The sequence below is a fragment of the Drosophila subpulchrella genome, chromosome X (genome assembly GCF_014743375.2).
Source record: "Drosophila subpulchrella strain 33 F10 #4 breed RU33 chromosome X, RU_Dsub_v1.1 Primary Assembly, whole genome shotgun sequence".
Classification (NCBI taxonomy): domain Eukaryota; kingdom Metazoa; phylum Arthropoda; class Insecta; order Diptera; family Drosophilidae; genus Drosophila; species Drosophila subpulchrella.
This window is the reverse complement of record NC_050613.1, coordinates 21,353,224-21,369,781: the sequence shown is the minus strand read 5'-3', so window position 1 is coordinate 21,369,781 and position 16,558 is coordinate 21,353,224. Positions and strand designations below refer to the sequence as shown.

At 42.1% G+C, this 16,558-nt stretch overlaps 1 protein-coding gene across 2 annotated transcripts; it reads left to right on the top strand.

Moving 5' to 3' along the window:
* Nucleotides 1-56: 56 nt before the first annotated feature.
* On the top strand, nucleotides 57-16,405 carry LOC119557085 (carboxypeptidase D). Of its 2 annotated transcripts, none has more exons than XM_037869638.1 (9): nucleotides 57-994; nucleotides 8,651-8,886; nucleotides 8,965-9,444; nucleotides 9,516-9,616; nucleotides 11,656-11,773; nucleotides 12,033-13,359; nucleotides 13,426-13,649; nucleotides 13,717-14,924; nucleotides 14,993-16,405. In XM_037869638.1, exons 1-9 carry the CDS (start codon nucleotides 545-547, stop codon nucleotides 15,160-15,162), a joined length of 4,314 nt encoding a protein of 1,437 aa, XP_037725566.1. In that variant the 5' UTR covers nucleotides 57-544; the 3' UTR covers nucleotides 15,163-16,405. The 2 variants fall into 2 exon arrangements, with proteins under 2 accessions (XP_037725566.1, XP_037725567.1); XM_037869639.1 differs by lacking the exon at nucleotides 57-994 and adding an exon at nucleotides 5,692-6,374.
* Nucleotides 16,406-16,558: the final 153 nt, after the last annotated feature.

Below are 16,558 nucleotides of genomic sequence, written 5' to 3'. Positions count from 1 at the left end.
CCAAAAGTTTTGTCACTTTCCAACCCTCTGGCAACGCTGTGCGATCGTGTGGCAACCCTAGTCGCGGTTGCGATCGCGTAGTTTCGTTTACAATATTTATTGGCCGTTTTTGCGGATAATATGGATTTGTTTACGCGGCTGCCAAGAGGAGCGTGAAAATGTTTGTCGGCTGTTGAGGAAAATCACTGGAAAAAGCGGTGAAATCAAAGGAAAGCTAAATATTCTGCGGCTGTTGTGTGCGCTCGAGTGTGTGTGTGCGTGCGTGTAGGTGTACGCGTCGGCGTGTCGGTGATCGCGTGCGAGTGTGTGCGTGTCGTGTCAACATTTGTGGCAAAATATTTGAAAATTTGCATTGGAGAAAGAAAGTGCAAGAAAGTGAATTTTAGGTATTTGCCAAGATTTGAAAAAGCGCCACTCGTAGTAACCACTTTCTGTGAAATCTAGTGCGCCTGCGTCCTTGGCTATCATATATTCGGTTTTTTTGCCTGCCTACGTGTCCAGAAACCCGTAAAACCCCCGTGAAAACCCCTAAGAAACCCCAGAAATGTGGGGTTTATGGCTAATTCTGATCCTCGGCTGTGCGGCCGGGGAATACAGTGAGGTCCGGGTGATCCAGGAAGTGGACAACTTCTTGGAGAATCCCCACTATCTGAAAAACAAGGAGATCGGCCAACTCTTCAGTCAGCTGGCCAAAGACTATCCCGACTTGGCCCAGACCTATACGATCGGCAAGTCCCTGGAGGATCGACCTATATACGCTCTGGCCCTGAGCGGACCCACCGGCGAGTCCAAAGAGGGAGATCTACTCAGACCCATGGTAAAAGTGGTGGCCAACATTCGGGGCGACGAGGCCGTGGGTCGTCAGATAGTCCTCTATATGGCCGAGTATCTGGCCACCCACTACGACGGGGATACGGAGGTTCAGGCTCTGCTCAATCGCACCGAAATCCACTTTCTGCCCACCTGTAATCCCGACGGATTCGCCAAAGCCCAGGTGAGTCACTAGTTTTTATATTCTGACTTAGTAATCAAGAATCGTTGGAAAAAAAAACCAAAGAAAGGGGGGAAAAAAACAGCTGGTGCTGCAAAAACAAAAAGTGATTGTAAACTGACTGCCAGTTGCCCCACCCCATTGTTAACCCCTTTCCATCTATTGTTTATAGATCGCAATAGACCGAGAAAAAAGTATGGCAACCATAGGGCTTTCGTTATATAGAATTTACTCTCCTGAAAAGTTCACAAGAGATTGGATATGTGCGATTTACATATTCATATTTATTCACAAAATGTTAATTTTATTATTCATTAGCATTCACTTCGAACAAAAAACCTGTTGACTTAGATTGAACAAAATATCTTAACCATTAGTAATCAATTTTATACAATTTTCTTTTTATATTTGCATATATTACAGGAATGATACGACTTTTTAATGCATATTTCTTAAGATCATATTGTTTGCACTACTATATGCACTTTTTCTGATTTTTAATTAACAAATATTATTTTTTTAGCAACAATTGCCGAAATTATAAAAGCTTTTATCTGTAGATTATCATATTTATATGTCTGATATAATAATATTGGGTCCATTGGTTTTTCTCAGTGCATGTAGACACCTCTATCTCTCCATTCTCTCTTTCGATCTGCCGAGCTTTTGTCTGAGCTAGTCTTTTTTGCTTACCGCAAAGAAAGAGCGAACCTGGAGATAGAGACGGGGGCTACAAGCAATCTACACGCTCCAGAAAAACGAGATCTTGTGCCCCCAACTACATAGAATGTGTGATTGGAATGTTTTGACCCCCTTTTTCCGGCTTGTGGTTAACCAACGTGAATGATCACTCAATTAGCAGCCAAGAATTCCATCTAAACATCACAAGTCTTAGGTGAGATACTGCATTTCAACTCTTCTCTCTGGAAGTCTTGGCAAAGTGCCATTCGAGTGCCCCTCAAATTGATAATCATTTAATGGATCCCAAGAGCTCTTCAACGGACTCAAGTAATGGTTTTTAAAGAGGTCTCATTTTTTAAAATAAACAATGGAAAGCGAAAGAGATAATACACCGCAAACGTGACTATAATATTCTTCTTAAAAAGAAAGAATTCTCTTTCTCTGGGATTAAAAGCAATAATGTTAACCATAAACCGATTTCAAGGAGCCTGTTTTATTTTACTGTATTTTAATTCCTCGAATGCGCTTTAATAAGAAAGGAATTCAGCGAATTGTCTTATCTTTTTGCACTGAAGTTCTCAACATGATCAATATTATATAGCAAATTCCCTTTGTTACTTGCAGTAAATCCCCAAACAGAATAACAACAATTTATTTTTAGCTAATTAAAAGGCTTTCTTGACGCCACACAGTTCTATTATTTCCATAATCTCACTTGGTATTCACATGCCTGCAATTTTTAATTGAGATTTATCTGATGATATTAAGAATTTGGATTGCCCACTTTTACACGCTGCCAAGGTTCGAGTTCAGTTTCAGTGGGCAAACAACAGCGCAAAAATAAAAACAATTAAACGACCATTATTATTAGCCTTATCAGCGTTCTAATTGCCAGAGATCTTTGTGGATCGTGTCTGGTTTTTTATTTGCCTTAATGGCAAGAGTATGTTGCACATGGGCCTTAATGGCTGAATGAATTTGAAAAGCTGTTCAAATTGGGAGATTCAGTTGTTGCACACTTCCAATGAATTAGAATTATGGCTAAGCTTGTAAATATTAAGTATGGCCTTGTTCGCCTACGCTTTTGGACACTTCAATGGTCAATTTCTGACTCAGATAAGATTAAAATGTTGGTAAACAAATTTTGCAGGCTGCCAAGTGTGATATGCACTGGGAGAAAGTATATAGTCTATTCCCGATTAATAAAATTGCAATAAAATATGCTAGAAATAACTAAACTTTATATAGAAAATGATCATAAAATAGTAATGGAACTTACACAATGTAGGATTGTGTCTACAATATCATATTTTAAATGATCTTATGTATGTTGTTTTATGAAAAACTCTTTTCCAAATTTAGCAATTATATGTGCTGAGAAAGTACACAATATTAAATCCTGATATAATACCTTAAATGATCCCATTTGGTTTTAGTATACCTGTCCTTAATCCTGCTTATACCATGCGATATAAATATAGAGCACTGACAATGCTAAATTCTGATCTTATAATACCAATTCTTAAACTATCTTTAATCCCAGGATATGGCTATGATAATGCCGAATCCCTTGCCATTTTTCTTCGTAATGGAATAATATGGAACTTGCACTTTATTGAATTGTAACTTTACAATATCATATTTAAAATTATCTTATGTTGTTCTATGTAAAACTCTTTTCCAAATAAAGCATTCAATATTAAATCCTGATATAATACCTTAAATAATCCCATTTGGTTTTTGTATACCTATCCTTAATCCTGCTTATATGTACCATGCGATATAAATATAGAGCACTGACAATGGTTAATTCTGATCTTATAATACCAATCTTATAATACCAATAATATTGATATTATAAGATCGATAGTCCAATAATAAACTGTCTTTAATCCCAGGATATGACTATGATAATGCCGAATCCCTAGCTTTTTTTCTTCGTGTGCGGTCGTTAGTATCTTGGTGACGGTTTTATGGCCTCTTCAATAATCTAGTGACAAAGTAAACATAGTTTGTCGGTCCGCTGACGTCATGATTTCGCAATTGCAGCACGGCGGCAAAAAAAAGTTTCTGACGACATGACAGGGGGTGGAACATTGAGCGGGTGGCAAAGGCAATTACTTTACAAGAAACTGGTTAGATGTCACAACAATAACAGCAACATAAGTAAACCACCGATGACGTTCGTGCTTTATTCACTTATTTTCCTGCAATTGAGACACTTTATTCGCAACCGGTTCGTTGTTGTTGTTGTCGATGATGGTGTTTTGCTACCGAGAGTTAAGAGCGCTAAAAAGTTTGCCAATTTCCGCTGCACACGCGCGGTGACAGTCTTTTTTTTATTTATTTATAATTTTGTTTATTGCCCGAGTGCACTTGCCAATCAACAGCTGTTCGCTCGGCTAACATAATGCAGATTATGTAAATGAGGTATCTCTGGCGAAGACGTGTAAATTTAATGCAGATACTTTGAAATACAGGTGTCTTGAGCAGACTCGTATTGCTTGTAATTTATATTTGATTTCTTATCAGCTCTTTAAACCAGTTCGGGGGCTTAAGTTTTGATACCCAGTAACTTTATCTTAATTGGTATATTTATTTATGTACATTTTTGAATTCCCCATTAAGCTATAGAAACTTCCTTGAGCTCATCTTAATTTTGATAACAATTTATTCACTCTATATAAGCTTGGCTTTTATAAATTTTCATCACTTAATTATTAAAGGTACCTATATTTTTAAAAAATATAATGATCTTGTAATAAAAAAAAATACTGCACATTGCAGGGTATTTGCAATTCGTATGCATCTCAGCACCTGAATAAACCGCAATTCCTCAAGGAAGTGCATTCCAGTGTGGCCACTCAGCCCCCCTCTCTCTTCCACTGAGCAGCTTTCCAATAAGCAGATCGGAGCTAAACATTTGTTTTTCTATTCTCACCCATCGTTAATCAATGGAAATGGTTAGTAGAAGTGGGTGGAAGAGAGAGAGGAGGTGCTGGAAAGTGGCCATATGCTTGTTCGTTTCCACTGATAACAGCGATTTGTCGCTCTCAATTTTGTGAATGCCAATTTCGTTTGTTTATCGATAAGGGTTGTGTGCGTATGTCTGCATGTATGTTTGGGTGGGTGGTTACTTTTTTTTTTGGCACCCACGCACACAGGATGGGTTGTCTGTGACGTCACAGCGTGGGAGTCACGCTATCGATTTTCGTGTAAAAATATCCTGTTGACGTGCGCTGTGCGTTACTCTCTTGGCTCTCTCTTTCTCCCCCAACACACGCACACATGCGCAAGCGCCCCACTTTTTGAGTCTGGCAACTCCCCCTCCACGCAAATAATAATAACACAATTAAAAGCCCCTAAATAAACTATAAACTATTAATCCCGTGGCAGCCGAAAAAAAGTAAAGCTTTTCCGTGAGCGGTTTTTTGATGGCTTTGGCGCTCGGTACGGCGTGTAATTTCCCTGCAATTAGCGCCTCTCTTTTGGGGCTGCTCTCTTGGAACGCCGCACAGTGGGGTGAACGACCGCTAATTGTGCGAAAATTTACATATTTAATTATTTCCTATTATTTCGGATCTAAAGAAATACAAATGAATATTTTTTTATAGAACACATTTTAAAATTGTTTCTTTCGTTTTACCTAACTGTAGTGTGAATCAGATATTTCTGGCAATCTATTGTTTTTCTATTCCAATTGTAAAATATTTAAACATTATTGGTTTGAAATTGTATCTATTTTATGATTTGAACTTTCATAACTAGAACCATTTCTACTATCTTCTGTTTTGGGATATTTTTTTAAAATTTGTTTAATATAATTTTTTTTTTTGAGGCATAAACCATATTTATTAGTTCTAAAGAAATATAGATTGGTGTTTTTGAGTTAGTCATCTGTTATGCTTTGGGGCCTCTCCGCTGCGCTCCACTGTGCGACGTCGACCGCGGCAGAGCGTCGGCGGCCGAGGCGGCGGGCGAATGGGCGCTTAAGGCCAATCAACGCAGCAAATTTTCAAACAGTTGATTTTTCGAGGCTGAGCTGCAACGACGACCCACGACGAACGGACGCCCGACGGACAAGCGAAAAGCACCAGAGAGCGAGCGAGCGAGAAAGAGAGCGAGCAGCTGCTGCTGGGCTGCCAAAGGAATATAACTGTATCTCGCTCAATTCGCACGCCAGTGATAAAAACAACGCAATCTCGACCAGATTGCCCCAATCCGCAGTCCCCAATCCGAAATCCGTAATCACAAGATGCCATCTCTGGGTCTCCTGTTCGTTGCCATTTCGATGGCCCTGCTGATCTCGCTCGGCACAGGCTATATCATCAAGGAGGACGAGTCCTTCCTGCAGCAGCCGCACTACGTCAGCCAGGAACAGCTGGAGGATCTGTTCGCGGGGCTGGAGAAAGCCTATCCCGACCAGGCCCGTGTCCACTATCTGGGTCGCTCACTGGAGGGCAGGAATCTGTTGGTCCTTCAGATCTCACGGAACACCCGGTCGCGAAATCTTCTCACGCCACCCGTCAAGTACATTGCCAATATGCATGGCGACGAAACGGTGGGACGACAACTCCTCGTCTACCTGGCCCAATATCTTTTGGGGAACCACGAAAGGATCACCGAACTGGGCCAGCTGGTCAACAGCACGGACATATACCTGATGCCCACCATGAATCCCGATGGCTATGCGTTGTCCCAGGTAAAAAGAGCACCCGCAGACGGGGGTCACCTGTTGGGGCGCGTGTTTTGTTTTCGGGGTGAAAAATCGATAAGTGGGTGGGTGTTTTTCGGGAAAACTTCGGGAATTGGGAAGTGCGAGCGGGAGAAATGTAGGGGTTCCATCTCGGGAGCAATGGATACCAACTGGGAGTGAGAACGGTAGCACTATACGATTTTATAGCAGATTTTAAACAAGGACAAAGTTGGGGAGATAGATAAGGTCGGTGTAGGATTATGAAAAAATAGGGAATATGAGATTAATGGAAGCAGAGACTAAAATATATAATAATAATCTTTATGAGGGGGTTTTGGGGGGGGGGGGGGGTTTAAGAACCAGCAGCTTGACTTGCAAAATTCAAAACTTATGTATACCATAACTATTATAACATAACTACAATCACAAGTGAGTCAATTTGAAACGTTTTTTTTAAGATGACTAAATAGATTTTGTTTACTTATAAAAAATATTTCAAGAGACCCCTAAAACCTCTCTCCAAAAGACGTAACTCAAAATGTTATCTTCACCAATGTTTATGATTCCTAGGGTTGATAAAACTGTATGAAATAAGACTATAAATACTACAAGTTGCTATCATCACCAGTTTTATGAGACGTTTGCATTGAAAACATTTTGAGTTAACAAACAAATAGGTACACAACTCACCCAAAATTTCGCACTTTTTTATCAATTGCCTTAGGCCAGGCACACTGCCCATTGAAAAAGTTGACATATTGCCAGAGACACACCTGATTTCCAATCTTCTGCCCGTTTGTTTATCATTAACCACTTGATGTCTAATGTGGAGTAAACACAAACATGCAATCATTGTAGACTATCTCCCTCGATTTGTAATTGCTGTTGCCACAGCCCCAAAGGTCAGATTGATACTATAAACAATCTGGCCGATGCTCTTGCGGGTATTTCCAATTGATTAGCAATGTGCAAGCAAATACATACCGTATATATATGCTCTGAAAACAGACTCCTGAACTTAACCCAATTTGGTTTAAATTGAAAAATATTACTCAATTCAATTGGCGTTATATCGAGAAGAATTGTTAGTTTACAGGTTCTTAATTGACCTGCAGACTTTCTTATGAATAATATTCATACGTTTTTATAAAGTTTTCTAAAAATATTGCTATAAATATGATTCATATAATGTATGTATTTTGAATTGCACACTTTGATAAGGTTTTTTTTAGTTATTTGCGTGAGCAGTCTCTAAAATTCCACAATATTTCGTTTATATTGCTTAAAACAAAAAAGCGACTTTTTGTGTTACCCATTTGCCTTCCAATTTCACTGATTCATCACTCGTATCGAGGGGATTTTCTGCACTGTTTGCACGTTTTATTTGTTTTCACTCCACGCCAGCCCTTTATATGTTTTCCCAGGCTAGCTCCCGATTGGTAGCGTGATCATTGTGGCCATAATGATGACATGATCCATTTAAGTTGGCCCTCTAATGGTGTAATTTGTTGATTATGCAATGGTCTATAGTCCAGAGTCCCGGGAAAGAACCTCTTTTGTCCGGCCTTCTGATTTAATTGTGTTGTTTTCCATTTTCCGATGTCCATCCATAGTGTATAGTTTTTGCTCTGATTGATTGATTGATTGCAGTTCCGATTGGCCAGGAAAAAGTGGGGACACATTGGTGATGCGTTCTGTTTTCTTTTTCCGCTCCATTGCACAATATTATTATTGTCGAATATCGATCCAGGGGCTTTTCTTTCGCCGCGATTGTTATGGTGCAATCACTGGGTTGACACCTGACTGCCATGCTAAATGGTCAATTCCGGTCAGGAGTGACCTGCATGCCAATCAGCCCATAAAGAGAAAGAGAAACTTAACTTAAGCTCGAAACAGATGGGTATTTTGCCATCATCCATGGTCATCCTCTGGAAATAATATGTTTTATGAAGCTTTTACATGATTTTGAAATTTCGTTTAAGTTCCTGATGGTTCGTTTAAGTTAGAGGTGGATATATTGAAAATGTATCATATTAAATGGGTCTTCCTTTGGGAATTGTATGTTTTATGACGCTTTTACAAGATGAGAGTACTTTGGAACAGCTTGAAACATACCTTCTAAAAGTTCGTTTAGGTTTTAAATTTAAAATTGATGGACCTCTTGTTAGGTAATATTTTCTATTTCTTGTAAATGCTAACTAATAACAATTTGGTTGTCTTATTTTTCAATACAAATATCACACACCTTGCTAATAAATGTATCAAATTTACTTTCATTGCAGGAGGGCAACTGCGAATCGCTGCCCAATTATGTGGGACGTGGCAATGCGGCCAACATCGATTTGAATCGCGATTTTCCCGATCGCCTGGAGCAGAGCCATGTCCACCAGTTGCGCGCCCAATCCCGTCAGCCGGAAACGGCGGCCTTGGTCAACTGGATCGTCAGCAAGCCGTTTGTGCTCTCCGCGAATTTCCATGGTGGAGCTGTGGTGGCCAGCTATCCCTACGATAACTCCTTGTAGGTTCTGCAAAGCCCCTCCTTCTGGAGCACCTGTGACTTAGGATTAAACTAAATCACCATCTTTCCATCTTGCAGGGCCCACAACGAGTGCTGTGAGGAGAGCTTGACCCCCGACGATCGGGTCTTCAAGCAACTGGCCCACACCTATTCGGACAACCATCCCATAATGAGCAAGGGCAACAACTGCAACGATAGCTTCTCGGGCGGCATCACAAACGGAGCCAATTGGTACGAGCTATCCGGCGGAATGCAGGACTTCAACTATGCGTTCAGCAACTGCTTTGAGCTGACCATCGAGTTGTCCTGCTGCAAGTATCCGGCGGCCAGCACTCTGCCCGTAGAATGGCAGCGCAACAAGGCATCGCTGCTGCAGCTGCTGCGCCAGGCGCATATCGGCATCAAGGGTCTGGTGACGGATGTCAGTGGTTTCCCCATTCCGGATGCCAACATCTATGTGGCCGGACTGGAGCAGAAGCCGATGCGCACCTCGAAGCGTGGCGAATACTGGAGGCTGCTGACCCCGGGACTCTATAGCGTGCATGCTGCCGCCTTTGGGTGCGTTTCCGGAGTGCTTTTTGTGTACCGAAATGGTTGATAATGTTTCGTTTTTATCATATACAATGCAGTTACCAGAACAGTGCCCCGCAAGAAGTCCGGGTGACCAATGAGAATCAGGAGGCCTTGCGGCTGGACTTCAAGCTGACGCCCGTCGAGACGAACTTTGATGGTATTAGCAGTATTTACAGTCCCTATTATTTCTAGAGAGGGCTGCAACGGATATACATATATATATGCGCATATATATTTTAGTCGCCAGCTAGAACAAAAAAACGACACAAACACACCAGACACACACGTACATATAACCATGCCATGACCTGCACCTAGTTGGCCTGCTCCTCCTGCTCACTCCGCACCTTCCTTGTACTATATATATATGTTACCTCCGCCATTTCCCGATCCTTAGCCCTCTGGCATGTTAATTTAGTCCTCTTCATCCCGGAACTACGATTCGATTCCACGCGAGAGCTATAAGAAAATATAAAATGTTTGGGTTCTCGTGGGGGATCGTATCGGTTTGGGATTTTCTCGAATATATTTTATCTATATATATATATGTTTTTCGCCTTATTTGTCATTTATACATTTATGTGGCATTTTCATAAACTTTCACTTTGGAATCTCCTGGGTTTTTAGCAATTCTTATACTGCCAGCTTATGTTAGCGATCTCTCTGTCTCTCTCTATCTCCTATACCATTATCGTTGTCTCTGTCACGCACACACTCAGCGAAAAAAACGTTTAATTTGTACATAGAGAATTAAATAAGAAATCGAACAAATACAAATAGCCAACCAAAAATAACGAAATAAAATACAATACTCGAGTAAGCGAATTGTACTTAGGAACTTATAAAGAAATCAGCCCTCTAAAGGTCATCGAATGACCTAAACGAACAAAACACAAAAAATCAATAGGAATCGGTTTTAGCTTGATCTCCCTTATCTTCCCCAAACCCCAAAAACCTATTGTGGAGTATTTTAGCAACGATGAGCAAAAAACTATGATAAACACAAAAACCCACGCATATATACCCACTTTATACACACACCGCTCTATATGATATCACTATCGATATATGTAGATTATATGCGAACCATATGGTTAATCCTATCAGAAACGATTGTAGAGCATTTCTCCAGAAAAAAAAGGAAAAACTTACCTTCGAAAGTAAAGCGAAATTATTATCAATTACGAACCGACTATTAATGTAGCACACATGCTCATGTATGGCTTTTAAATATATATATATGTATATGTACGATGTTGACGAGACCTGGCTAAAAACCAATGAAGAGTAATGGAGTGGCCTAAAAGAAATGAGGGGTACCACGAATCCTTTGCTAAGGATGAATAAAATTATGATTTTCGCTTGGTGCGTTTTATTTTCATTCATGGCTCATTATTTCATTTTCATTTGGTATTTAATATTAAAACAACAACATTTTCTATGCCATTTCTTTGTTTTTTAATTTTTAATATAGTTTTTTATTAGGCAAACCTTTTTTTTATATTTTTAATGTTTATATTTTTTTGGATTTTTGTGTTTTCTTTTTTTTTTTTTTTAATATTGTTGACTGTTTTTAGTTGTCTGATTTATTTATAAACCCCATTATGTTGGTCTAAGTCTTACGTCTTTGTCTTCTTTTCCCTCAGTTTCTCTCGCCGACCTCATATATTTGTATATATCCTTTGCCCTGCGATCGTTTAAAAGTTGGGGGCGTGTCCGAGAAACGTCGAGTCACATCTAAAGAATTTTAATTGTATATTCCACTAAGTACCTAAAAATCAAAAAATGAATGAAAAGCGTGTGTGCCAAAAGTCAAACTATACTTCTTAGATTTCGAAATGGATATGTTTTATATATATATATATATGCTATATGAATGTATGTGTATGGCACTTAATCGTACAAGAGTCAAGCATTTTATTTGGCATTTTACTTGGATTTTAACTTAAATAAATGTGAACTATGAAATTATGGCAAAATAAATGAACGAAATTATGCATCCGCTTGTGCTTGTGATTCCGCTGCTGATTTTAGCTTCTGCCGCCGCTGAATCGTAGACGCACTGCATCCAAACCTCACCCCGATCTCACCAGGCACCCGCATGTGGCACCACCTAAAAATCCTGAAAAACTAGCATGCTTACACACACACACAAGATCCTCACCCATTTCCGTTTCCGCTCTCCCATTCCCGCAGGCAACTTCCGGAAGGTAAAGGTCGAACGCTCGGAGCCGCCGGAGAAGCGCAAGGAGCAGTTCCACGGATTCCTGACCCCCACCAAGTTCGAGCACCACAACTATACGGCCATGGAGAGGTGAGAATTTGGGTCCATCAAGTAGGGCACATCAGCATATGTCTTGTATATTCGCACTCCTCTTATTGAAAGCCACCATATGGTGGTAGAAAATTACATATATAGGTTTTATGAAGTGATTACAATGGATTTTAATGGTTTAATATAGTGGTTTTCCTCTTACCTGAAGTTAAAGTAGTATTACCTTCAATATATATTCATATATAATTTATTTTCCAAGGTAACTCCATCTAATCCATATTTATTCTTTCTGTTCCAGCTTCCTGAGGGACATGGCCGCCAGCTATCCCTCGCTCACCCGCCTCTACAGCATTGGCAAGAGTGTCCAGGGTCGTGAGCTGTGGGTGCTGGAGATCTTTGCCACGCCGGGTTCCCATATGCCAGGCGTGCCGGAGTTCAAATACGTGGCCAACATGCATGGCAACGAGGTGGTGGGCAAGGAATGTCTGCTGCTTCTCACCAAGTACATGCTGGAACGCTACGGCAACGACGACAGGATAACCAAGCTGGTCAATGGCACCCGGATGCACTTTCTGTACAGCATGAATCCCGATGGCTATGAGATTTCCACCGAGGGCGATCGAACCGGCGGAGTGGGACGAGCGAATGCCCATGGAATGGACCTGAACAGGAATTTCCCCGATCAATATGGCACCGATAGGTACAACAAGGTGACGGAGCCCGAGGTGGCCGCCCTGATGAACTGGACGCTCTCGCTGCCCTTTGTTTTGTCCGCCAATCTGCATGGTGGCTCCTTGGTGGCCAATTATCCATTCGATGATAACGAGAATGATTTCAACGATCCCTTCATGAGGCTGCGAAACTCCAGTATCAATGGACGCAAGCCCAATCCCACAGAGGATAATGCTCTGTTCAGACATCTGGCCGGGGTCTATTCAAAGGCCCACCCCACCATGCACTTGGCTCAGCCGTGCAAGCTCTTCCCCAACGAATACTTCACCGATGGCATCACAAACGGAGCTCAGTGGTACAGTGTCACCGGGGGCATGCAGGATTGGAACTATGTGAGGGCGGGATGCCTGGAGCTGACCATCGAAATGGGTTGCGATAAGTTCCCCATGGCCGCAGAACTGCCGCAGTACTGGGAGGATCATCGGGAACCGCTGCTGCAGTTCATTGAGCAAGTGCATCATGGCATCCATGGATATGTGCACAGCACCATTGGCACTGCGATCGCGGGAGCTGTTGTCCGTTTGGATGGTGCGAATCACTCGAGCTACAGTCAAACGTATGGAGACTATTGGAAGCTGGCGCTACCGGGTCGACACAATCTCACCGTTTTGGGCGACAACTATGCTCCGTTGCGGGTGGAGGTGGAGGTGCCCGCGGGCGAACCCTTTGAGATGCGCATGGATGTCACCCTTATGCCTGACGATCCGCAGCATTGGGCCTCCGCCAACGACTTTAGGATTATCGAGAACGTGGTCCACACAAGGTATCACACCAACCCCCAGGTTCGATCCCGTCTGGCGGAGCTGGAGAACCAGAATGGACAGATTGCCAGCTTTGGTTATGCCGATAATGAGTTTAGCAGATACTTTAACTACCTCAAGATGACCTCTGATGTGAGTGGAAACCCTATTATCAGAATTTGTGTTCTTGATCCTTTAACATGCCTGTTTCCCTTGCAGATTGGCGAGCCCGAGGAGCACAAGTACAAGCTGTTGGTGGTGAGTTCCCTATTCGATACAGCCGCACCCTTGGGCAGGGAAATTATGCTCAACCTGGTGCGTCACCTGGTCGAGGGCTTCAAGCTGCAGGACGCCACTGTGCTTGATCTTCTGAAGCGCAGTGTTATCTACTTCCTGCCGCAGACTAACAAGTTCGATGATGTCTTCAACATGTACAATGCCAAGTGAGATAGTCCCCTATAAATGCTTCTGCTTAGAAACTTAATGTATTCCCCCATAACCATATTATAGCTCCTCCATTTGCGATCCTGTCCTGGGCGATGAGCTGGCGGAGCGTCTTCTCAATCCGGAGACAGACCAGTCCAAGGATATGTTCCTGCAGTTCCTGCGCAGCGAACGCTTTGATTTGATGCTCACCTTCGGAGCCGGCAGCTCGGAGTTGAGCTATCCCAAGGGAGACTCGGTGCTGGAGAAGTTCGCGCATGGAATGCAGCGAACCGAGTTTAACTACTCGCCCCTCCAGTGTCCTCCATCCGCCACGAGGCAGGCGCATCGTGAGACCACGGATAGGATAACCAATATGATGTACCGCATGTACAACCTACCGGTGTACACCTTGGGCTTATCCTGCTGCCGGATGCCACATCACAAGCAAATCGCATCCGTTTGGCGCAAGAACATTGATAAGATCAAGAACTTCTTGGCTCTGGTGAAGACAGGAGTAACTGGCTCGGTGCAGAACGACCAGGGACAACCGCTGAGGGAAGCCTTTGTCCGGCTGTTGGAGCACGAAAGGATCATCAATGTGACGAGGAATGCGGCGCGATTCCAACTGATGCTGCCCCATGGCCTCTATGGCCTGGAGGTGACTGCTCCCAACTACGAGACGCAAATGATCAAGGTGGACGTGCAAGATGGCCAGATCACGGATTTGGGCATCATACGCATGCATCCCTACACGCTGCTTCGCGGCGTGGTTATGGAGCTGCCCAATAATGGCAATAGAGCCACCACTAGCATTGCGGGCGTGGTGCTGGACGAGAGCAATCATCCGGTGCGGAATGCCAAGGTTTCGGTGGTGGGCCAGACGCAACTGAGGAACTTCACCAACAGCATGGGTCAGTACCATATATCGGCGGTGCCCTTGGGCAACATCGTTCTGAAAGTGGAGGCACCGCGTCATCTGGAGGCCACGCGACAGATGCACCTGATTCAGAGTGGCCTGCCCACGGAGAACGTGGTCTTCCACCTGAAGATCAACGAGCATGTCTTTGGACTGCCTCGCCTGCTGTTCATCCTGCTGGCCAGTATTTTGATAATTGTCGGCGTGGTCGTCTGTGTGCTGTGCGCCCAGTTTTGGTTCTATCGACGCCACCGGGGCAACAAGCCGTACTACAACTTCTCACTGCTGCCGCAGAAGAGCAAGGAACAGTTCGATCTGGATGACGATGAGGCGGGTGATGATGGGGAGACGGAGCTCTTCCGATCGCCAATTAAACGTAAGTTGGGAATAAGTTTGAGAAGACTTATTGAAATCGCCAAACTAATGGTTTATCTCCCACTTTAGGTGGCATGACCATACAGCCGTACTTCGATGAGGAGCAGCTGGAGCGCATTCTGCACACGGATGAGGAGGACGACGATGGGCCGCACATGGAACCGGAACTGGATGTGGCCGACGACAGTGGCGACGAGATAGTGATGCTGCACAACCATGGGAACAAGCGCCGGCACTAGATGTCCCAACGATCCCATCGATCACCACCAATCTCAACTGTCTTATCCAGGAACCATTTGAACCATGATCCATGATCCATTATCCACTGCAACTACACGACAACCACACACAACATAACTGTGATTCAAAACGTTTTCAAGAGAAACCAACGCAAGCATTGCTCTACCTTTTTTTTTATTTTTGTGTAATATACATATATACATACCCCCTAAATGTAACCTAATTACTCGATATACAATGATACGATTTACGTCTGCGCTTTAATGTTAGTGAGCTTGCACCTAGAATGCATCACAATCGTCAGCTTTAAATAGAGAATGTTGTGCTCCAAACTCAAAACTCCAACCCACTCGGCGAATCTCTCTCCCATGTCCTTAAAGCCCGTTTATATAGAGATATATATGTATATTTATCTGTCCAGCCAAGAGAACTGTAAGCGTAACCGTAACCTAACTTAAGACTGAGAGCCTTGCTACTCTAGCAAACAAAAAAAAAGAAATGAAAAGATGTGCAAAGAGATATGAAACACGCGAATCTTGGGAAATAGAACCAACAGATCACAGCCGAATGCCTGCAGAGCGGTTTGAGTTGCTTAAATGGACTAAAGTCTTGTTTAAATATTTTAAATGTATCTAGTATAATTCAAATGTGAATACTTAATCATACTTATTTATTTTACTGATGAATATTAATGTGAATTTTAAATTGCTCAAAAGCTCTTGGGATCATTTTAAAAATTACTTTCAATCTTAGTACTTAATAATTTAATAAACCTATCTAATGGCAAATAAATCTATATACATATATTATACTACATACATAGATTGTCCCTAAAACGATAACCCTCTGTACGCATAAATCGGGCAATCTATTCATCTAGCTTCCAAAAAAACCTAATATTTTACAAAAACAGCTAGAAAAAGGAAAAACAAATGTGCAGCTTGCTTAGGGAGAATCATAACCAACCAGTTAACAGCTTTTGTAATATTTTCTTGGATATGTCTAACTTATTAAATACAAATATACACAAAATTATAAAAAAAAACTGCACGATTTTAGCTATATAGAGCACAGAAAGACAAAGAAGTAAAAGATGAAGAGAAGGAACCAAAATATATTCCACAAGGTGCAGCATTTACTTATATATATATATACATACTTATATCGTATACATATCCACAAGTATGGCAATTAAAACTATGTAAGCAACTATCTGAATAAATTAATAATGTACCTACGAAATGGCGGAAAGAAAAGTTCTAAGGTAATCTCAAGCTTCCTGATCAGATGAATCACATGGAAGTTTCCTGGGTGCAAGTATTCCATGTGCACAGCGAAAAAACATCTATCAGGTTGTAAAAATGGTTAACTTTGTGTTGTATAAAGATGATATTT